Genomic DNA, 23,348 nt, shown 5'->3' with positions numbered 1-23,348 from the left:
CATTCAACCTTTGCAGCAAGGCATTGAGACTCTCCTCAATTTGAGTGCACAACCATCTAGGCAAATATTTTCTCTTCTCAGTGATTTAGTCAGGGTAGTCACCTCCTTATCATCTAGATGTGTTATGCTCATGACCCAGTAGAAGTCTGTGCTTTCATCTTTGTCCACAAAAATGCACATCTTTTCTACCCTGCTGTTTTCATTTATGTCATTATATTTTTATTTCCATTTCCATTGTGTCTGATGGGATGCACCAAACCCCTCCCCATTAGTACACCTGTCTCTGTTGACTTTCCTCTTCTCCAAAACTCTTTAAACTTATACCTTATGCCTCTGGATTGGGTGCTGAGTCTTGTAGTCCTTATTTTCATTTTGTAGTATGAGACGATATATAGCTCTTTATATATCATTTGCTTCTAAGCAATGGAGTGATAAGCATATATATAGAAGGCAGAATTGGAATTTTGGGGTCCATATACAACATGCAAAATAAATTAGTGAACACTACTTTCAGTCCCTAACACAGTGCCTCGAATGTAATAGGCCTTCAATAAATATTTGAAGGGTGGAATTTTTTGTTACGTGTATTAGTTGGCTTGAGCAAATCCCTAAGAGTCGCACTCACAGTGAAGTACAGAGAAGCTGATCTTTTGGGTCATTTCAAATAGGTAGGGAGCCATTCACCATCTATTTAAGGACAAAGGAGCTTTGATGACAAGAGGGTTTCCAGCCCATCCAAAGGTGTCATTCTTGTATTTGATCACAGCTAGCAAAATGGGGCAATAGGAACCTTTCACAAGCAGATATTGTGTCTCCTTATATAAATACTCTTCCTAGTCTTGGCCCAAACAAAATCAAAATGGCAAAGTAAAACAAAAATATAATGCAAAAAAACATCTCACTGTTTATTGTTTTGCCCAAATCTAGTTGGTAGGACTAGATTTAATCAGTCTTTCAGGGAAATCAGTATTGATATATACCTGGATTCTGAATTTTCTTATTTATTGTTTCATCTATTCAATTAACATACAATCTACCAATCAACTACTAAGTGAAAGGATCTGTGGTAGATCATTCAAGACATAGAAATTAAACATTAGATAACTGCACACAAACCCTCGTGCTCAACTTACATAATTTCTTTTTGTAGCAGCCTGAGGAAATTTAGAATTTTTTTTTACACTTAAATTTTAAAAGAATGTTTTTTTTTCAGTCTCAGTCCCAGGATGGCTATATGAGACAGAAGACACATAGTTTCCTGAAAGGTTAATATTATACCTGTAAGCACTTCAGGAGGACAAGTATTGCCCATTACAACTCTTAATACTAATGTGTCAGGAGAAAACTATGCCCTGAGAAGTAATGTGCTGGAAGCAGATGTATCCAGGAATCTGAGTTATTTTTCAACCAGTCATTGTGCCACTTTCTGGCTCTTTCTTGACATTGACTGTGCTTTTAGTAGGGCAAAAGTGATTTGACGTTTTTTTAGAGTTCAAAATTTAAATCATGTTCACTTTGCCGAAACTCCATTGGATGACAGGGTAGCAGGAGAGAAAACCATGCAAATAAGAGAAGGAGAATAAAAGGGAATGGAGGAGCTTTAGAGATGCCGTCATCCCGAAAGAGCGCTTGGGAGTGTACTTGAAGTCTTCCAAAAGTGATGAAGGTATTCCCAACCCTTCTTGCTACTTGTTAGGATTTTGTTGTTAGGAAAATTATTTACTTTCACTCTATTTCTTTTACATTTTTCAACATAGCTAGGACTTTTCTTTGTCTCTTTACCTTTGTTATTTCTCCGAAGTATCCAAATTTGGGGAGGATATTAAATGTTTAGGTAAAAATGCCATTTACATACAAAGGTAATGAGGCCCAGCCTAGGAGATTATACCATTAGGATATTATAGTTGCCAATAAAGTCAGCCTGAGTTTGTTTCTTTTTCTCTATTTTTTTTTTAGCTCCCTGCTAAAGATTCACTTAGAATCTTTTCAAATGTAAGTTTTCTGAAAAGCACAGTTGTGAATTCTTTGGGGAAAGCGAAGATGAATGAGTCTACATCTTCCTCTTTAGTAAGTCCACAATTAGAGATGACCAGTAAGTCATACTTGGAGGGGTGGCATCTTCTAGGACTGGGAAAGGCTGAGAAAAAGAATCAGAAAACTTTTTCAAACAGCCAACCAATTACACTTTTCTGAAAGCATGTCATTAATAATGCACCATCTTGCAGACTCCAGATAGAGATGATCTTCTTGGTTTGAGTAAACAAATATAATAAATTCCCATGTGATCTAGGATTCTCCATGTATTTATGAGTAAGATCTATTTTCTTTCTGTCAGCTCCCATTCAGAAATTTAGGTATTCTTCACATTCTTATTCTATCCGAAGCACAGTCCTTTCATACAGCTGTATGCTTTTGAGATGATCTGGCTTTGCTACCAATTTCTAGTCCTAAAATTTGACCTTTATTAGTATCTAAGATGCCTTGGATATAATACATGGAAGTTATTCAATGTGGACTGGGTAGACAGTTCTTTATCCATTATGACCACCCCTCATAATGGTCTTGTCGAAGCTAATGACATGGTGGGTGTTCTGGTCCTCATGGCCAGTCCTCAGCTGGCCATTTATGTTCAGGCACCAGAAAAAACCTCACACATCTGACTAATATTTACGAGAGACATGAAAGATGAGAAGTATGTATTTTTGAGGTTTTACCTGTCCGTTTCATGTAGAACTACTTATTAACAGATTTTGCTATCTCTTAAAAGAAATAAAATGGGTTTTTTGATATGGCAAAGTCATTTTATAAGTCATTAAATTAATAATCGCTTTAAGACTTGCCATTTACCTTCAGTCTTCGAATCCTGATGAATTTCCACAGGCATTCTTCAGTTAAGTAAGGATATTAATAATTTCCTTTAATAGCTTATGAAGTGAGTCATTGAAAGTGAGTCAGTAAGGCCAACTCCTGTGTATGCTCTGAAATAGCAGTTGTTTTACTTGGTCTGTATTACAACCTTACCCCCGCCCCCCCCCCGATCTTCTTGTCCAGACAGTATTTCAAATAGTAATATTCTTTTTGCTTTTCAATAGTTTTATGAGAGCATTCCAAGAAAAGTGGGGGAAGGGGCAAGGAGGTCCTTGTAATGTGATGTGCATGAAAATACTAGCAGCCCTTGATCACCTGTGAAGTCATTGACTTCTGTCCTTCCCCAGTGAGGAGTTCTTAACTTGGCATCCATGGACACACCGAGTTTTTAAAAAGAACTGGATTTCAGTTTGGTTGGTTTCATTTTGTGAACTTTAAATATTGTACTTCATGCGTTTAGAATCTTATTCTGAGAAAAGACTTCCAAATTGAACGAAGATATTTGAGAACTCTGTCATAACTGTATTTGAAGCTCTGCATTGTAGATGGTGAAACTCATGGTCAGGGTATGGGAGGAAAATTCATCATGTGCATAATATTTGGCACTTTTATTATTAAAAAGGAACTACAGTGGGGCATGTAAGTGGCTAAGTTTATAAAGCATGCGACTCTTGATCTCAGGGTTGTGAGTTCAAGCCCTACATTGGACATAGAGATTACTTAAAAAATCCTTAAAAGGCCATATTTCATTTTTTCTCATTGCCACGTAGTATTCCATAGTGTATATAAACCACAATTTCTTTATCCATTCATCAGTTGATGGACATTTAGGCTCTTTCCATAATTTGGCTATTGTTGAGAGTGCTGCCATGGGGGAGGGGAAGGAAAAAAAAAAAAAAAGAGGTTAGAGTGGGAGAGAGCCAAAGCATAAGAGACTGTTGAGAACTGAGAGCAAACTGAGGGTTGATGGGGGGTGGGAGGGAGGAGAGGGTGGGTGATGGGTATTGAGGAGGGCACCATTTGGGATGAGCACTGGGTGTTGTATGGAAACCAATTTGACAATAAATTTCATATATAAATAAAAAAAATCCTTAAAAAAAAATAAAATCTTTTAAAAAAAGACAAGAAGGAACTAAGGCAATGCAGGTATCATTTATTTGTAGGCTCCCAGAATTTTCCAGGCAATATGATAGGTTCTTTGTATACTTTTTAGTTGTCATCATAATGTACTGCAGGGATATTGTTATCATTCCCATTGGTAGATGAAGTCACTGTGAAGTCCAGAATAATTCATTCATTCAAAAAATATTCACGGAGCACGCATCAAGAGAGGCACTGTGCTAGGCACCAGCAATGAAATAATTCACCCAAGGTCACATACCTAGTAAGTGGCAAATGTGGTCTCAGCCAAGCCCATCAACCCTCCCATCACACACACACACACATCTTCATACCATCTCATTCTACGTTTGAAATGTTAAAAATCCTATAGAGGAACATGAAACTCTAAGGAGGTGGCCAACAGAATTTTTCTCTTTACATAATTAGGTCTTCCAGGAAAGTGGCAATTCTGCTCATGCTTTTCTTCACTCTAGCATTGTCTGAGGAAACCGGAACCCACTCAGTGCCTTCCTGGATTAAGCCCATTCTCTTCTCGGACCTTCACTCTTCTTGTCATCATGAGAGAGAATAAGAATATATGTCGTTTCAGTGATGGCATCTGTATGTCCTTGTATCCAAGAAAAGATATCTACTCTGCTTTGCTAACTATTCATAAACCTTGCTTCTAATTTGATATATGTGCTGTTGGTTTGGGAAGGGTATTGTTTTGGTTTTTTAGTGATCTTAAGATTTTCTTATCTGTGGTCTGAAATACTTAGAACAAGATACTTTACAATCTTGATGACAGAGTTTATTTTCACTGCTAAATGTAAGACAGGTTCATGCTGATAAGCACAATTTCTATGAACCAAAAGAACCACCTCCATGCCCATCTCCAATTCTGGCTTAATTCCTCTTTCTGGATTGGACGCTGATTTGAGAAGCTGACCATAACACTAAGAGCTATTGATAGTATGCTCAGGAATTTTAGGCCATTGTTTCCTGGAGAGTTTCCTAACTGCTTCATAGGTGGTAGAAGAGAAAGGCCAGATAGATAGATAGATAGATAGATAGATAGATAGATAAATGATAGGTAGATAGATATAGATAGTAGATAAAATTCTTCCCTTTGGTTTTATGACAGTAATATAGATTAGAAATCTGACTAATCCAAAATTATGGATATTCTCTTCAATTTTTATTTATAAAAATATAGAAAACTTCTGTTTAAGAAGCAAAAAAATAATTCTGTTCAGCATTCTTTTTAGCTCCAAAAACACGAAATACACAAAGTAATTTTGAGTTTTATTTTCCTCAAATTTTATTCCAGGCTGTCACCTTGCTTGCCGGCTTTGTGAGAAAAAATTGTCCCAGTGGCTCTGCTCATTTCCCGTAGGGGAGGGCATGGCCATCTCAAGGTTGGCACCCCTCAGGACAGCTCAGCCACATTCGGCTTCCCCCCGCTTCCTGCCCTCACCAAAGAGGAAGCTGGTGCAAGGTCTGCTGGGAGACATGAGGTGACATCGTTGCTAAGGCAAGGCTGCATTTGCCACTTCAGTGCACCTTCACAAGGCCAGTGGGGAGGGAGGACGCCAGCTCAGACTTCCAGGCACGGGACGCTTTTTGGAGCTGAGAACCCATCTCCCCTCAGAATTCCTTTTGGATTAGAGAAGAGGAACATAGGTGATCTGCTGAAGCTCATCCCCTAATATGAGAAAGTAGAAGTGTTTCATCACCCCAGGTGGGAATGATTAAGAGATCATTTCTGAATTCTTACCATTGAAAGTATTTTGAGATCAAGTTAAAACGAGGTCATACTCAATTAGTGTGGGCCCTAACCCAGTATCACCGGTATCCTTATAAAAAGAGAAGAGATACAAAGACATGCAGAGAACATCACATGATGATGGAGGCAGAGATAGGAATAACGCATCTATAAGCCAAGGAATGCCAAGGATTGTCAGCAACACCAGAAGCTAAGGGAAAGGCATAGAACGGATTCTCCTTTAGTATCTTTGGAGAAAGCGTGGCCCTGATGACACTCTGATTTCAGACTCCTGGCTTCCAGGACTGTTGTTCCCTGATTTCTGTTTCTTATTAAGCTACCTGGTTTGTGGTATCTTGTTATAGCAGCTCTACCAGACTAATACAGTTACTATTTATTTTTATTAGGAAATATAGTTGTAGTTCCTATTAAAATCCTTGGGAAGTCAACACTATTAATAGACCAAGTGCCACACCAAGGGCCATGTTGAACTAATAAGAAACGAAATAGTTCTTGCTTTGAAAGTAATTAGCATTTAGAAAATCTCTCTTATAGGTTCTCCTAGCTACCCACTTTATTTTTAGCATGGTTATTTAATTGTCTGGCCAGATCTGCTGTGCTTATAAAAAGGGTTTACCTGACTTAAAGGAAAATAGTCTCTGACTTTCTAATTTCTTTATGGTCTTTCTCTACAATGGTGTGAATAAGGTCAGTGTTGACTGACTTCATATCTGGGATGGAAGAGGCTGAAAAAAACCTTTCTTTCTTTCTTTCTTTCTTTCTTTCTTTCTTTCTTTCTTTCTTTCATTTTATGTTTTTTTTTTTTTTAATTTACATCCAAATTAGTTAGCTTATAGTGCAACAATGATTTTGGGAGTAGATTCCTTAGCACCCCTTACCCATTTATCCCACCCCCCCCACAACCCCCTCATAACCCTCAGTTTTTTCTCCATATTTATGAGTCTCTTCTGTTTTGTCCCCCTCCCTGTTTTTATATTATCTCCTTTATTTTTTGTTTGTTCTCTCTGGGGCCGAAGTTTATGTAGGTTAATGGAAAGAATGTGAGACGTAGGAAGCTGTGGGAACACTGGAAGGGAGGAAGCAAACTTTTTTCTATTTAAAAAAATTTTTTTAACTTAAAAAAATTATTTTTGAGAGAGAGAGAGAGAGAGAGAAAGAGAGAGAGAACAAATCGGGGAGGGTTAGGGAGAGAGGGAGACACAGAATCCGAAGCAGGCTCCAGGCTCTGAGCTGTCAGCACAGAGCTTGACGTGGGGCTCGAATCCACAAACTGAGAAATCATGGCCTGATCTGAATTTGGAATCTTAACTGAGCCACCCAGGTGCCCCAGAAGCAAACTTTTCTAAATACATCCCTCGTATGTTTGTGAGACTCTCAGGTCCTCACTGACCTCAGACTGGGGGCTGCCTTCGTATGAGGTCCTGTACCTTGGCCTCCAGTTTCTCAGAGGCAGTATTGTTCTGTGACTTGATACTCAGCATTTGTGTTACTTTTTGGAGTTTTTGCCTTGTAAGACTCTCATTTTAACCTTCTGAATTTAAGTGTAACAATGAGAGAATAAGCCTATTTTGTGCTCCTAATTCATTCCAGAAATAGACGTCTCTGGGTCATTGGCAATAACAGGTATTCCTCTAGCAAGTGCTTGTGTGTGTGTGTGTGTGTGTGTGTGTGTGTGTGTGTGAATGTCAGAATACAGTCCTTACAACTGTAAGATAATCATCAGTTTGGGTTTCGTTGAGGGGCTTAGGCAGGGTGGAGGTAGGAGGGAATCATCATTGTCCATTTGTTTGAGGGACTTGCTTAAAAAGAATTGACTCCTTCCCTCTCCGTCTTTGTGTTGACATTTGTAGTGTTTCCCGGGAGCATAGTTATCCGGAAAACTCAGACTGATGACAATAGGATTTGAAATGCTTCTGTAGGTGTGCTTCTAGGTAGACAGGAAAAAATGTATGTTCCAAGGTACAAGTGCTTGTTGACTTTTCAAACATAGCCAGTCCATGCTCTTTATGAGCGAACCCAGCACCGCTCCTCAGTGCTGGCCTTCCTGTGCTTTTGCAGAGCACGTCAAAGGACAGACTTAAGTACTTTACTTTATAGTTTATTAATTTTTTTCCTTCTTTAGTTTGCAATCTACTCTCAGAAACTGGAAAGTAATTTCTTTTACTTTCCCTCCCCCCCTTTCCATTTAAGCCAAAATTGATTTTTTTTTTTCTGAGCTTGTAAGGGGGAAAAAAAAATTAAGCTGTAGTTAATACAGTTGCCCTTGCTGAATAAAAATAAAAGACTAGTTTACCTTCAAGCTGTACTGTATCAGAGTAAAGAGCTTTCCTGTCCTTCCAAGGAGGATTTTGACATGAGAGAATACAAAAATGTATACTGGCAAGAGAGAATAATTATAGCCAATACAAGAAGTAATAGAATTGCTTATTTGGTGGATGGGGGGGGGGATGGGTTTTTTTGTGTGTGTTTCAAAAATTGGGAAGCTAGGAGACACTCTTAAATCCATCAGATTCTCCAGAACTCTTCTCAAATGCTTATTGTCATGACAACCATCTCTTCATAAACTAAGGCTCTGAGTGTAATACAGATGGGGGTTGGTAACAAGGTAGAGTCGCCATCTGCTTTGTTTTCTGTGAGGGACATTTCTTTTTGATCCCCACGTCTGATCTTATATCTGAAAGTTTTGACTTATTTTTCTTTTTGGAGTCAGATATAGTTGTGAGATTAATTCTCTTCTCCTCACAAACCACTTCCTCATCTGTCATCACATAACGTATTTACTATTAAATGGAGAAAAAAAGGGGGAGGGATCATTATGTCTGTGTGAAAACAAGCATATATATTTTAATGATTTATTCCTCTATCCATTTGGCAAAGCCTGATATGAAGAGCCTTATAATTCAATAGTACAGTCAAAAGCAAGGTCAGAAAAAGTAGGAGTAAGACAGTAATTTTCCCAGAGAACAGGTAAAATTCTTATTGCCTTTGAATATTGTGTTAATATCTGGGATTCCTGACAGTAGGGCTTCGTGCAGTTTGTAGTAAGTTCTGTTCTTCTTAGTTACCAGCAAAACAAACGCATCAGTCCTTTAGGGGAGAAAATCCTTTTCCTATTATTAACTTTAGAGAGAAATTTTCCAAGTAAATGAATGCATGAGGGATACAATCCAATAGCTTCATACACCCCTTTACCAAAGATGCAATGACATATTCAAAAATGAGAACATAAGGTTTAAACAGAAATTATTCACCATTTCACAGTGTATACTTGCTAGGATCACAATTAAGATATATCCAGCCTCGGAAAAATAAGGAAATATGTATCTGGCCATTTAAAGTGTGTTATCAATGAAATTGCTAAATAAAAGTTAAGGGAAATATTTTATGAGGTTCCTATTTAAGGTCAAGAATAATTTCCTTCTTTGTATTGTAATTATTTTACCTACATGACAATACATAATCCTAAACCTTAAGACACTAAGGTGCTTTTCAATATAGCTCTACTTTTCTTTCTAATCAGAAAAGTTCTATAATTGCCTTTTTACCTTTTCATATCCTATGTGTTGATGTTCAAAACTAATCAAACATTTGTAGGTAGGTAAAATATAGCTGCAATATATCACACACACAAATACACACCTAGAAGCATGGAGAGCAGGAAAAAAAATGGCTAGAAAATTTTGGAATCTGAATACACTTCCATGGGTAAGCCTAATAATTTTTCAAAGGGAGTGTTATAAGGAGTGCAGTTCCTTAAATGTAGTGTGGGAGATGGTAGTCAAAGCCCAACATCAGTTGAATTGGTAATGATGTAAAAAATGTCTTCATTATATTGTGTCAAAACATGGTGCCTTGTCAGGCTGTAGAGGTCAAGATTGGAAAGTTTGTGGATTTATATAGATATCATGACCTCATCATCTGTAGTTTTCAACATATGCTTATCTTAATAAGGGGCATTCGAGATCTACAGCATTGATTGTAAACAGCACTACTTTTGTTTACTTTTAAAACTCTGCCCTGAATTTTCCAGTCTCTGCCCTAATTGGCTGTCAGTTATGCTAAATGTGACATATTTTTACAATATCAAATTTGTCACATTCAGTTCTTCATGTACCACTGGTTTTTAATGCTTAGTGTGGCCCCAAGACTGCTTTATTTCCCAAGGCAGGTATAGCCACCACAGGGCAAGTTTCATTCTCTCTCAAGGCAAATAAGGAGCAGCAAACACAGTGTGCATGTCTTCCGAGTTCAATAGAAAACCATTGACCATTTATATTGGGGGTGTACAAATACAGCTGCGTTCCGGATTTGCTAAACATCTTGAAATGCTTTGTGCGTAATAAAACCCCAAACGTGCTTTCTTTTTGCATTTTTTCACATATGTACTTTAAGAGAAATACAATCCACATGCTCTTGTTCCCTCCACTTTTAAATCATGAAAATGTTGTTTTGTAAGAGCTGTTTGATGTCCAGGAAGCCTTTTATCCTTTTTATTAGGTTATTTTTGTATATAAATAAAAAGGAAAATATAAACAGAAAACAACATGACTTAGGGCAAACACACAGTGCCCAATTTAAGCTTGAAGCTCTAAATCTAAAATATTTTAATATTGGTGCTTTGCATAAGTCATGTTCCCTTCTGTTGGGAAAAAGTTCAGGCCTGTTGGGATGAATAGGAAGGGGAACGAATATTCACTGAGTAGCAGCTCCACTACTCTGGGACATCTGCCAACTCTTTAATTTTTACAATAACCCAAAGTGGTAGGTCGGTCCATCTGCATTTTACAGATGGCAAGAACTTTCAGAGATCTTAAGTAACTGGCCGTGAGCCACAGACGAATTTCAAGCCAGGTCCACTTGACTTTTCGACTCATACTCTTTTCATTACTTCTCTTCTCCTCATTCTGTTGGGAGGATGGGGTAGGGAGTATACCTCCAGTCAAAAGTCCCACATTGGGAGGTGACTTGGAAATACCCCATAATCATGCCTGAGGATCAAGAGCTGTTGTGGCCTCAAGAAAGTGTCAGCTTGGTGTTGGCAAGGTGGATGTCTATTAGTATGGTGATTGCATGCTAATCCACTGATCGGATAAGTGGTATTGTGCTAGAAGGTGGCCTATGCACACTTGTCTTTATTATAGCAGAGGAAAGCTGGAATACACACAAATGTGGTGATGTAGGGCTTGCTGGGGGGGTGGAGAGACCCATGCTCGTGCGTTGTGATTCAGTATTTCTAAATGATGGTAACCTATTGCCATTTATTTTACTTTGTCACAGTGGCATAAATTTGGTAAGAGTGGTGCATGACAGTATTTAAGTGGGTTATGCTCACTTCCTAAAAAAGAATTTTTCAGTGCTTGTGTGTTACTGGATACAGCTTAAAGGGTTATAGAATGGGAATGACAGTTTTAATGGGTCTCTCTATAATGAGACTGCATAAAAAGAGAATCCAAAATTTGATTTGGAGGCTGGAGGTCATACCATGGGGGTACATATCCATAGTATGGCATCAAGTTTCCATTTTCTGGAGAAAAAGAGAAAAAATTACAAAATGGAGGGCATGAAGACTGCTTAGCATTTGAACTGGGATCTAGGTTCTTCTGGTATTATCTGTTCTATAGGCTTTCTCCCAGAAATCCCAAATTTTGTTGAGCTTGTAGCTGTCTTTATGATACAGTGTCATGTCCCGTTCTTCTCCTCCCTCTCCCTCTCCCCCCCTCCCCCCACGCTCCTCCCCCTCCTTCTACTTCCTCTCCTTATCCTCCTCCTCTTTGGCTCCTCCTCTTTCTTCTTCTTCCTCCTCCTCCTCCTCCTTCTCCTCTTGCTGCTGCTGCTTCTTCTTCTTCTTCTTCTTCTTCTTCTTCTTCTTCTTCACTGAATCTTTGGCATCCAGAGGAAGAGATGAATTATTTAAATCTTTTTCCATTGAGTTAAAGCAATACAAAAAAAATGCAATAGGCAATTTCATAAGTGACATTTTGGAGAACATTGGGGTCATCATATGACTGAGAACATGATTCATTTTTTCTGAAGGTCAGGAAACTATTTTTTTCCAGTGGATTTACTAAGGGAACCAACCACCTGGCTTCTGGTTTTGTAGGTAATGCAGCCATGGAGAAGTTGCCTTTTTTCTTCCACAGGGTTTCTACCTCACTTTGCATCTCTATAGATTTATCCCATGGAAATAGGAAATATAATTACTGTAGTGCTTATTTTTTCTCATGCCTGTACTGAAGAGCCACTGTGACTTACCTTTTACTCCACCACAGTGAGGAACTTTACAAGCATTCATATTATATCAGTCATTTTGCCCAAGGATCTCAGCACACTTTTCAATGTGATTTCTAAGAGCCTTGTCATACCCCGTAAGGGAGGGTGAAGATCTCCTGTGTGTCAAGGCAAATTAAGTAACTTGTACAGCAGTTTCCAGCAGAGTGGGGAAGAGGGTTTAGGATCTCATGAGGCCCAAGGGAAGGAGGAGGACATGTCATGAGCTCCTTAAAAATCTTGACAGTTTAAAAATCTTTCTTAGTTAGGCAGGAATGTCTTTACGTGGTGATGAAGCTGGAGATGATGGACTTGTTGTATGGACAGGGAGGCTATTTCTTCATAAAAGAGACCTCCCTCAACTTTGTTAGGTCCCTGTCCACATAGCGGGTGGAAAGTAGGAGTTGAGGCATTTCTGTCTGTTTCCAGTATAACCCAATCTCCAGATACTTTATTACTAGGCCTGTGAATGCAGGCTAGAGAAACAGACCCATGTTTGCTTTTTTTTAAATTTTATTTTATAGGAGCTCCCAGATGCCTTGGTTGGTTAAGTGTCTGACTCTTGGTCTCGGCTCAGGTCATGATCTCATGGTTCATGAGTTTGAGCCTTGCTTTGGGCTCCTGGCTGACAGTGCAGAGCCTGCTTGAGATTCTCTGTCTCCCTCTCTCTCTGCCTCTCCCCTGCTTGTGCACTCTCTCTCTCTCTCTCAAAAATAAATAAGTAAACATGAAAAAATTTTATTTTATAAAATGAGATTTCCTTGCATCTGATTTCCTTTGGTCTCAGCAATCCATTGTTATTACTTTTTAGCTATGCTTTCTGTTGCAGTCGCATGGAATTCGCAGGCCCAGGGCGCCTTGTCACTGTCCACTGTCACTAAGATGGAAGTCTCCAAGTGATGGGGGGGTGAATCATCTCTCACTGTGTCACCTGTCCTAAGACCTGTCACCGATGCCTCTATTCATATCGCATAGATGCTGCTCCCTTCCATCTTCATACTTCCATCACTTTCAGGTGCTCAAGGAAGGCTTTGTTGAATGCCTCTAAATTTTTATGGCAGATCCACCTAAAATGGCACATTAGACCATCCTTCTTGTTTATACGGAAAATAACCAAGGGTTGAAACTTGATGTCTATGCATAGACAATATAATTTTGTTTGGGGTTGAGTACATTATTTTTCTCCATTGGTTATGAATTGAGAGTCTTTAATGGACAGTCTTCAGTAGTCTTCACGTTCATCGAGAAGGTCGATTGATAGTCTTCTCTGCACCCTCACCTCCGCCGCTGCCCCAGGAACTTGCAGAGGATACTGTGCAAGAGATACAATAACCCTTGTCCACGGGCAATATGCACAGCTGGGAAAGATAATTAAATAGACTGTTTCTTTTTGAGAAGTCTGCATCATCTCAACAGAAGGCCCCAGCAGTTCTGCTGGGCTCGGACTGAAAACTATTGCTAACAGACATACTTCAGACAGATTTCATAATCGCCAGACTTGTGTGGTACAAATGGCTATGGTGAGCTTCTGAGGTTCCCAAAAGACCACTAAAACTGTCAGACTTAAGTAGCACTGAAGTTTTGAAGTGAGAATTAAAAAGTATGATTCAGCTTAATATGTAAGGTTGCTACCAGAGAACACTCCTCTGGTTTTCCAAAATCAAATGGTTTTGTGGCCAGCTGCAGTTCTCTCCCAAGATACTCCCAAATCTCATCCTGTGGGATTTTTTGAGGTTTGTGGAGTTTACCGGATAATGTGGTGTAGGTGTCATCATGGGTGACATTATCACATGGTTGTATTTTTCCCCATACAAAACAGTGAATGTCATGAAAAATGACATCACTTTCGAATGTCAACATTTCTGAAAGTGAGTTTAATTTACAGTGTCATTTGCATTGCGATTATGAGACTTCACCCAAAAGATTGGGGTAAAATCTTAGGGAATTAAAACTTCCTTGAGAGCTTTCCTTTTAAGTACTGCCCACTGGAGTCGGTTTATCCCATCAGACTTTGGGTACTGAGATAAAGAAACATTTCCCGTCACCTCAGGCAGTGTTTCTTCCAGAACTAAGATAGTCCATTTTGACCCAGTGCACTCTGGGGGTATATGGCTGCAGGTTGTAGACATACCTGTTCCGTTTTCTTTTCAGAAGTTTTTTTTTTTTCTGAAACACACTGTTTTTTCATCTTTTAGTTTTGTTCTTTGTTTGTTTGTGTAATGAACAAAGCTACCCACTTTCTCTCCAGTTGCAGGCCCTGCTGTATGTGAGTGAAACTCACTCTTTCCAATGGGAAGACACCTGCTCTGGTAAAGTCTACCCTGTTATGGGCCATGACATGGTTGATTGATGTTGGAAAAGGTGCAATAAATTTGGACTTTAAAAAGCAGAATTTGATAGGATCATGCATCTGGTTCTCCTAATGAATACACAGTCTAGCAGGATTTATAGATATATGCATAATTAACATGAATATCATGTACAGTAATGATCTGCTACAAGCACATGAAAAGATGCTCAACATCGTTAGTTATTAGGGAAATGCAAATTACAGCCACAGAGCCACTATGATACTTCTGTGCATCTACTAGAATGTCTATGATTAAGAAGACTGACTATACCAAGTATCAGGGGGGATATGGAACAACTGTGTTCTTATCTGTTGCTGATTGGAAGTGAAAATGGACAGTTTGACAATTTCTTAGAAAGTGAAACATATACCTGTAGATCTGTATGATCCAGCCATTGTACTCTTAAATCTTTACCCAAGAAGAATGAAAGCCTATGTTCATACAAGAAAGTAGTACATAGACTACTCATAAAAGCTTTATTTGTAATAACTCCAAACTGGAAACAACCCAAAAGTCCAATGAAAGGATACGTGCATTGTATTTTTATTTATCATGTATATCCATACGATGGAATACCACTCAGCAATAAAAAGAATCAACTATTCATACATGCAAGACCATGGGTAAGTCTCAAAATAACTTATGTTAAGTTACAAAAGTCAGACAGAAGGGTGAGAAACTCTTAGGAATTAAATTAAAATAGTAACATTGGAAATATAGAAAAGAGAGGAAGAATTTTAGTGTTACTTCAAAGATAGACTTGGTGAGGCTTGATTATGGAACGATGGCTCGGAGGAGGCATAGACTCTGAGGTATTTCTCTAGTTGGGGTTTCTCTATGTGGATTGTCACCTATCTAGCTGTAAGGGTGTTTCTTCCATGCATCAGAAATGAGCTACTTGTTTAATGCTGATCCTGTGATAGCTCCAAGACACCCAAGAGAAAACATCCAGTTGGCAAACCATCCATCCTTGACTGCTTACATAAATAAACTTATGTTTTGGCTGTTTAATAAACATAATAATATATAACTAACAACAGTGTAATAATAGTGAGAAAAAATAAATAAGAGGACACCAGAAAAGGAGTTTCTAGAGCCAGTCTCATGGATGAGTGAGAACAAAGGGATGAAGGCAGAGGGAGAGAGGAAGGAAATAGCCTGATGTGATACCTCGGGGCAAGAGGTCTGGGAGCTGGTTTGGGAGGCAGCAAGATTTATGGTCATTTCGTTCATTTAATGCCTGTCACTCTGGTGGATCTTGATTTGTGTGGTTGAGTTTATTTAATTATTTGATCCAAATTCTATAATTAATTGCAGCTCATAAGAGGTAGTATCAGTTGTAATCAAGAGCACAGCTTCTGGAGATTATAGTCCCATCTCTGATCTTAACAAATATATAAGCTCTCTGAACATCTGTTTTCTTATCTGTAAAAGGGCATTCCCATCAGTTTCTACCTCTTAGAGTTATTGTATTAATAAAGATTTAAAAAATTATTCAGGAAATAGCATGGCTTCAAAACCATAGTCATGGCACAATAAATTGGTCTTCTTTTTCTTCTCCTCCTCTCCCCCTCCTTATCCTGCTCCTTCTCCTTTTCCTCCTTCTCCTCCTCCTCCTCCTCCTCCTCCTCCTCCTCCTCCCCCTTTTCCCCTTCTCCCCCTCCTCCTCCTTGTTGTTGTTGGTGTTATCATTAGGCATCCACCATTATTGTCAGTGATGATTAGTAAAAGCTTTAATCTCCCATTAAAGCCTTTAGAAAACAAGGGCACATTAGTATTTATTACCAGAAGTAATTATAATGTCACCTTTATTCCTCTGACTCATTCTCCCTCACGTTATTTATTTACACACGCTATTTCACTAGTCTTCCTTTTACATGGTGTTAAAAAAAAAAAAAAAAGAGCATGGCTTAGTAGTGAAGCAAAGAAATAGAAATGTAGTAATTTTGGTCCTGCCTGTGCTCCAATGCCTGTTTGGTTTAGGCAAGTTGTTTAAATTTCTTGTACCTAAATATCTTCAACTGAATCAGAAATGAAATGCAGTAATCACATAGGGCTATTAGAAATGTCTAAGTGAAAAAAAGATGTCTAAGATATCAGTTTTGTTTAAGTACAGAACTTTATAGAAAGCTAAGAGGGTTGTACAAGGTAGTACATGTCTATAGATGTGACGCTAAGGCACTAAGAAAGTTAATGTTACATTAGAGTTCATTGATATACTAGGTTTGAAAAAAAACTTGACTTTCGTATCAAGTGTGCTTCCATTACATGTCATACTACTAGAAAATAGACCTCACGAGCTCAAATCCTTGATTTTTCTCATTTCACTAATAATGACTTTTCAGTTTAAGTCAGCAGGGTTTTCCTTGTCTTGTTCTAGGCTTTGTTGATTTGAGCCTCCACGATCAGGTTCACCTTCTGGAATGTGCCTGGCTAGAGATCCTGATGATTGGACTTGTCTGGCGCTCCATGGAGCATCCAGGGAAGCTCCTATTTGCTCCCAACTTGCTCCTGGACAGGTAAGTGGCCTGGATGGAGCTTGGGGGAAGCACATCCTTTATTCCTGAAGCTCTTTTATTCAGTATTCCACGAAGCACTCGAGAACTTTATCCAATATGTTTTCTTTACAAAGGGATGAATTTGGGAGATGTAGTATAGTCAGGTTCACAGAAAGCTAAGGACAACTTTCTGCTAGATATCTCTAGGCTAACATCTTTTAGATGATGCTACACATCACTAATAGCATCCTCAGAGGAGCTCTGTTGTTTCTAATGTGTACATATATAATTTGTGTGCATACATATACATATAAAATGTATGTATGTATATACACATAAGTATGTGTGTGTACATACGCACATCTATATAACTTCATTATGAATTAGAATTTTCTAACTCCACCTTAATCTTGTGTTACATACATTTAAAAAATTGAAATAAATAGCCTCCTTTTAATTAAAGTTTCTTTTGGCCCACATACATCCAAACTACAATAACCTTTCATTTCCTTCTGAGTTTTCAATCACTTAAAAGAGGAAATTTGACCAGCATTCTAAAGGCCACTCTCATTGCTGTGAATTCATAAAAGTTACCTGCTCATTTTCAAAAGTGAAAATTTCAGTTTTCAAATGTGTTACCTTATTTAACATGTTCTATTTTGGGTTGACTTAGAACGTGGGTCCTATTGGTCTGTTTTTTGTCATTGCTTAGAGAAATTGGAATTGCACATTATTCCACAGCAGCTACCACTGATGGAAGGGGAGTCCCTCCATCAGTGGTAGCTGCTGTAGAATAATGTCTAACTCCAAGTTCAGTGCTTTACATACGTGATGCCATTTGATCATGACAGCGCGCTTGGGAAGCTTACCAGAAAGGAGCTAAGTTTCAGAGCCATTCTGCTACTTGCAAACAGCATCAAACTAGCTAATGGTGGAGCCAAGATTGGAATTAAACGTGTATCTGGCTCAACACTCATACCACCTCTCTCCTGTGTTCATGTGCTTCGTCCTCTTTCATGGCCAGTGATGTCTCCTTTGGTTGGTTTCCAAGCCTACCTGTATATGCGGGCCACATAACGGTTTGAATGGGAAAGGACCATCTTCTGTTTCTTGCAGACTTCCTTTGTCTCTGGTCAGCACTCCAAGGTTGCCTGTGATGCATCCTTCCACATTCGTTTGCTTTGGAGCATTGACACCACCTCCCCGTTGCCTGTCCCGCTCGAGGCTTCCCTACCCTCATTCAGCCTTCTGGAGCAGAGTTGCAGCACAATTTATTGAAGTCCTGGAGAATTGTACGAGTGTTGGTTCCTCTTCTGTCATTTTGCGCTATGTATCTTTTGAAAAATAGTGATGACCCTGTTCAAGAAGCAGATTTTGCTGTAGGTGGAATGTATTCCCATTTTACAGTTTCACAGAATTATTGAGGGTGGCCGGGGTAGACCTGCATTTACTCCGTATCCTGTCAGTCTCTTAGCGTTGTCTCTACCCTTCTCCTTCCCCTCCCTCCCTTCCCCTTGTTTCTCTTATCTTGCCATTTTTCCCTTGCCACCCCTTTTCTTCTTTCTTTTCCTTTGTTTCTTTTTTCTTTCTTTTCTTTTCATCCGTCTCTTCCTCCTCCTCCCCCTCCCTTCCTCCTCCTCCTCCAATTTTCTTCTTAACTTTCTTGTGTACAGTCATGTGGTTATGTGACTAAGTTATGACAAATTGGCAGACCACATACATTGTTTCCCTGCTACAGACTGGGATGGATCTTTATTCTGAATTTTTTGGGATGTTCATAACTGATCTGCTCCATGATCCCCCATTTCATTCCTATCTATCTTCTTGATGAAAACAGGCATCAGGATATTGCATTTTATTTATTAAATATTTTTAACATTTATTTATTATTTTTGAGAGACAGAGACAGAGCATGAACAGGGGAGGAACAGAGAGAGAGAGAGAGAGAGAGAGAGAGAGAGAGACACAGAGAGAGACAGAGAGCGAGAGGAAGACACAGAATCTGAAGCAGGCCCCAGGCTTTGAGCTGTCAGCACAGAGCCTGACACAGGGCTTGAATTCATGGACTGTGAGATCATGACGTTTAACCGACTGAGCCACCGGAGCGCCCCATGATGCTGCGTTTTAAATATAAAAGGGTTTGAGGGTGCCTGGCTGGCTTACTCAGTATAGCATACGACTCTTGATCTTGGGGTTGTGAGTTCAGGGTAGGGTTTCCTTAAAAAAAATGAATATGAAAGTGTTTTTGACATCACCTCACTCCAAAGAACTCAGTTAATTAGGTGATGGCATTGCCTAGGATTTTGTCAGCCACCTGCTTCTCTTTATTTTCCATGCACTCTCATTGTGGTTAATCTTCTCTCAAGTCTTTTGCTGCAGAAAGTGCATGCTTACTGCGCGAAAGTTCTCATCTCCCTCCGTTCCTACTTCCTTCAACTTCAGATTTGAAGCTCTCACTTCCTGTGGACCAGGATTTCTCAACTTTTGCATTACTGGCATTTTTAGGGGGTTCATTCTTCCTTGTCGGGGCTGTCCTGGACATTTTAGGGTGCTTAGCAGCACCCCATACCCTACCTACTAGAGGCTTGTGATGCCCCTCTTCCCCAATGTTAAAACCCAAAGTGTCTGTAGACATTTCTAAACGTGCCCCGTGGGTGGCAGGAGGGAAGGTGCAAAATTGACCCTGGTAGAGAACAACTCTTCTAGACTTTTCTCCTTCAGTGCCCTGTAAGCTCTTCAGACTTACCATATCCCTCACTTGAATATATTATCTCCCTTATCCATTTTGTTCCTTTTCTTTATTCTCTATATTTGTGGCATCAACAATCACCTGGACACTGAAGCCATAAAGTTTAAATTAATCATGGATTCTACTCCTCCCACCCACCAGGTTATCCAGCTATCAAGTCATTTCTGCATTGTTTCTGAAATCCATACCTCCCCTTGGTCTCGATCCCTCTGCACCTGTGTGACCTCTGCACAGGTTCTCATTGTCCCTTCCTCAGATTATTGTTTTTCCACTACCATTTCCCTCTCTTGACCACTACCCCTCTTTCTTTCATTCTGTTCCCCACATTGCCACCTCAGGTTTCTTTCTAAGTTACAGCTATGATCCTGATGCCTTCTGACTCAGCTTTAATTGGCTCTTCCTGTTCCACAGAAGAAATGGTCTAGACTTCTTATCTTGATAACTATGGCTCTCTTATTATGACTCTTTCAACACAAACTTCTATAACACCAGTCAAATGCTGTAAATGAGGAAGGGCAGGGAGCATGAGTCCAAAAGGCAGTTCTGAGGATTCGGTGACTTTGGTGAGCTCTTGTCCAGGCTAAAAACACCTGGGTACTGAATTTAGCCTCACACTTCAAAGCTTTTCTTGCAGTTTTTCTTCACATTTTTCTGAAGGTCCTCCACCTTCAGGATTCCTTGTCAAACATTTGTTTGTTATGGCTCATTTCGGATGGTACTTTCCATTAAATTCTCCTTCACACTCTTCCCTCTGTAGGTGAAGGGGGCCTTTCCTTGGTCTCAATTCTCCCTCTGTGTGGTCTGTTCTTAGTTCTGGTCTGCCATGTGTATGTTGTGATTGTGTGTCTTCTCTTCCTCACCAGCTCATACGCCTCTTGTGGGCAGAAGAACCAGAGTTTGTTCACCTTCTCATTCCCTCCAATGTACAGAGTCTTCTATGATTCCCAGCTAAGTGTCTGTTAACTGCAATGGCTGAGGTCACCCGGGAGGCTCGTGACGGTCCATAGAATCTACATCTTCTGATGCGCATTTCAGCTGTTCTTATCATCAAACTCACTCACTTCTCATTCATTACTACTCATCAGTTCCTGGCTTTGTCCCCTAAAGACTGCACAGAAATTAATATCCATCTATTTTGAAAGGATTTTGTAAAATTACTAAATACGCTTATGCTTCTGCTTATACTCCATCAACCTGTTCTGGGACTTCTAAATTCCAAATGGGGATAAGCTTATTGTCATTTTCTCCCATAACTAGACCTGCTATCCAGTAAACTCAAGATCTTAATGCATTTAAATACACTCAGGCACATCTTGGTAATCAGAAGAGTATATAATTAAATGTAAATTATATAAATAATATAAAACATAAAAAATAAAATATGATTATGCTATAAAATTTTCTACACTTTTCTAATTAACATGCACCTAAATATTATGAAGTTTCAGTATTATTAAATTAGCCTGTGTGTTGGAGTGATGGCTCCCTCTGATGACATTGATCTGTGCATCACAGTAAAAAATATGTGATGAGGAGCCCATTTGCTGTTTCATACATCTGCAAGATGGTTTTGAGTGACAGCTGAGAACACAGTGTATATTTTTACCTGCAGGCTCCTAACCCTTTTGATAACATTCACCTCTCTGATTAGTATACATCACTCCGATCTCCCCAGTGCTCTTTTCCCATCGTGGTGCACGCAGCAAACATTTTTTGTGACAAAATGAGGAAGTCCCTAAATTTCAAAGCTGTTTGACAGCGGGTAAGCACAAAACGAGTCTTAGCTTCCTCCTTTCAGTGTTTGCTCCGGCTCTGCGACACTACCTGGGAAAAGCCAGCCGCCTCCATAGGCTGTTTACATCTGCATACAAACAGGGAAAAGGGAAAGCCAGAAGTCCCACACAGTCCAGTCACCCATTGTTAACCAGAGACAGGGTTTATCTGTGATTGATTGCGATGATGTCCTGTTCTCTCAAACCTTGTGCCTTGCAAGGCCATCAGGAGGATAAAATTTACCGCAGTCTTTCCTTGTAATTACTCAGATGTTAGTACTGGCAAATGGGGGTTTAGCGATTACAGGAGTATAAAAACCTGCTGGGTTGCCATCCCACGTTTGTGAACAGCAGACATATTTCCTATCTTGCATCTATTCAAAAAGAGTTATTGCTTGATTTACTCCCTGATGACAACCCATGATATCTTGATTCTGGTAGTTCTGAGCTTTCCTGGTAGTCATATGCTTGAAGGCTAATTTTACCCCTGGCGCGCTTAGCCTTCCCACAGTTTCCAGTTCTTCCCTGTGTCCCGCAGCAGTGAGTTCCAAGCACTTAATGCAGTTGTCTCTGCCTGTGAAAACCAAGAAATAAAGGTTATTATAAGGCATAAATAAAGAACCCAGTAATTTCTCGTGCTGCGTGTGTGTGTGTGTCTGGGGGGGTGTTTTACAAGAGGAAAGTTAAAAGATAATAAGAATGCCTGCGAAAGTCATCAGGAAATGGAGAGAACTATTTTCCATTCTAGCACCTAACCCTCTGGTGTGTTTTGGCACCAGAAGACACAAAATATGTCCTCTGTGTCAACTAGGAATGCGTCTCTTTGTTTAGTCCTGCTTGAGTGCTGGCATTGGAAAAACATAGACGGAAAACAGAAGCAAAAGTGTTCAACATAGATCATTTCTGGTGGGGTCTCTTTGTTCTTGCAGGAGCGAAGTTTACTATCGCTGGAAGGCAGACATAGTGTTAGAGGAAACAATGTAAATTGCGTGTTCAGTTAAGACTATCCGGTTTCCAAGGGACAGTCTAATTCTGCTTCCCTGGCGCCATCAGTGCTAACAAGTTCTGAGAAATATTTGCGGATTTCTCAGTGAAGCCAAAGCACTCAAGTTTTGAGTCCCGTTCACTCTCAGAGAAACAACTATTCATGCATTTAAAAAGGAGAGCTTAATTGGACCAGCAGAATATTCCCTTCACCAAGCGTCTGGCCAGAGGGTTGTTGATCTAGCTCTTTACCTCGCTCCCGCATCAGGAGGCTTTGCCTGTAGGAAACAGTATTAAACAGCGGAAACTTCTACTTGTAGGCATGGGATAGGAATAAGTTCCTTCAGAGGAAAACAGGTTGCTGCAGCAGAGAACATTTGGCCTCTTCTACTAAAGAGCAGACTGTTTCCAGATGATACGTTCATTTGAAATGGAAAAGAAAAAGTCTTTTCTAGAAACAAGAACATTCTCCTTTTAGCCTGTTTACTATAAATATTTCAGGAAAAAACATGTAAATAAAAACATGCGAATAAAACAATGCTTCCAGCAACACTTATATTGGCTTTTTAGAAAAATTAGCCTCTTTGTGTGTGTGTGTAAGGCTTGATGTAAATTATTTTTATTTTTAGAGAGAGAGAGAGAGCATGAGAGGGGGACAGGGGTAGAGGGAGGGAGGGAGAGAGAGACAGAGAGAGAGAGAGAGAGAAAGACAGACAGAGAGAGAGAGAGAGAGAGAGAGAGAGAATCCTAAGCAGGCTCCACACAGTGTTGAGTCCAACATGGGGCTCAATCCCACAACCCAGGATCATGACCTGAGCAGAAATCAAGAGTCAGACACTCAACCGACTGAGCCCCTTAAGTGCCCAAAGCTCAATGTAAGTTCTTTGCAGATTTTTTACTTGGAAGAGTAAAAAAATAAAGTTCTGAAATAAGTTGATGAATTCAGAATGTAATCTGTCCAAAGGTTTCTTG

At 39.5% G+C, this 23,348-nt stretch overlaps 1 protein-coding gene across 5 annotated transcripts in view; it reads left to right on the top strand.

Moving 5' to 3' along the window:
• Nucleotides 1-23,348, top strand: part of ESR1 (estrogen receptor 1) — a 393,295-nt gene that overhangs the window by 296,161 nt on the left and 73,786 nt on the right. For 4 of the 5 annotated variants that reach the window (XM_040448869.1, XM_040448867.1, XM_040448866.1 and 1 more), the window contains one exon: nt 16,754-16,892. In XM_040448869.1, coding sequence (XP_040304803.1) covers nt 16,754-16,892 — 139 coding nt within the window. Of the gene's footprint in view, nt 1-16,753; nt 16,893-17,987; nt 18,420-23,348 lie in introns of those variants that run through there. The other variant, XM_040448870.1, reaches the window with a different exon arrangement.

This window comes from Herpailurus yagouaroundi, unplaced genomic scaffold (genome assembly GCF_014898765.1).
Source record: "Herpailurus yagouaroundi ecotype Mexico unplaced genomic scaffold, PumYag 198, whole genome shotgun sequence".
Classification (NCBI taxonomy): domain Eukaryota; kingdom Metazoa; phylum Chordata; class Mammalia; order Carnivora; family Felidae; genus Herpailurus; species Herpailurus yagouaroundi.
This window is presented reverse-complemented; position numbering and strand designations above follow the sequence as displayed.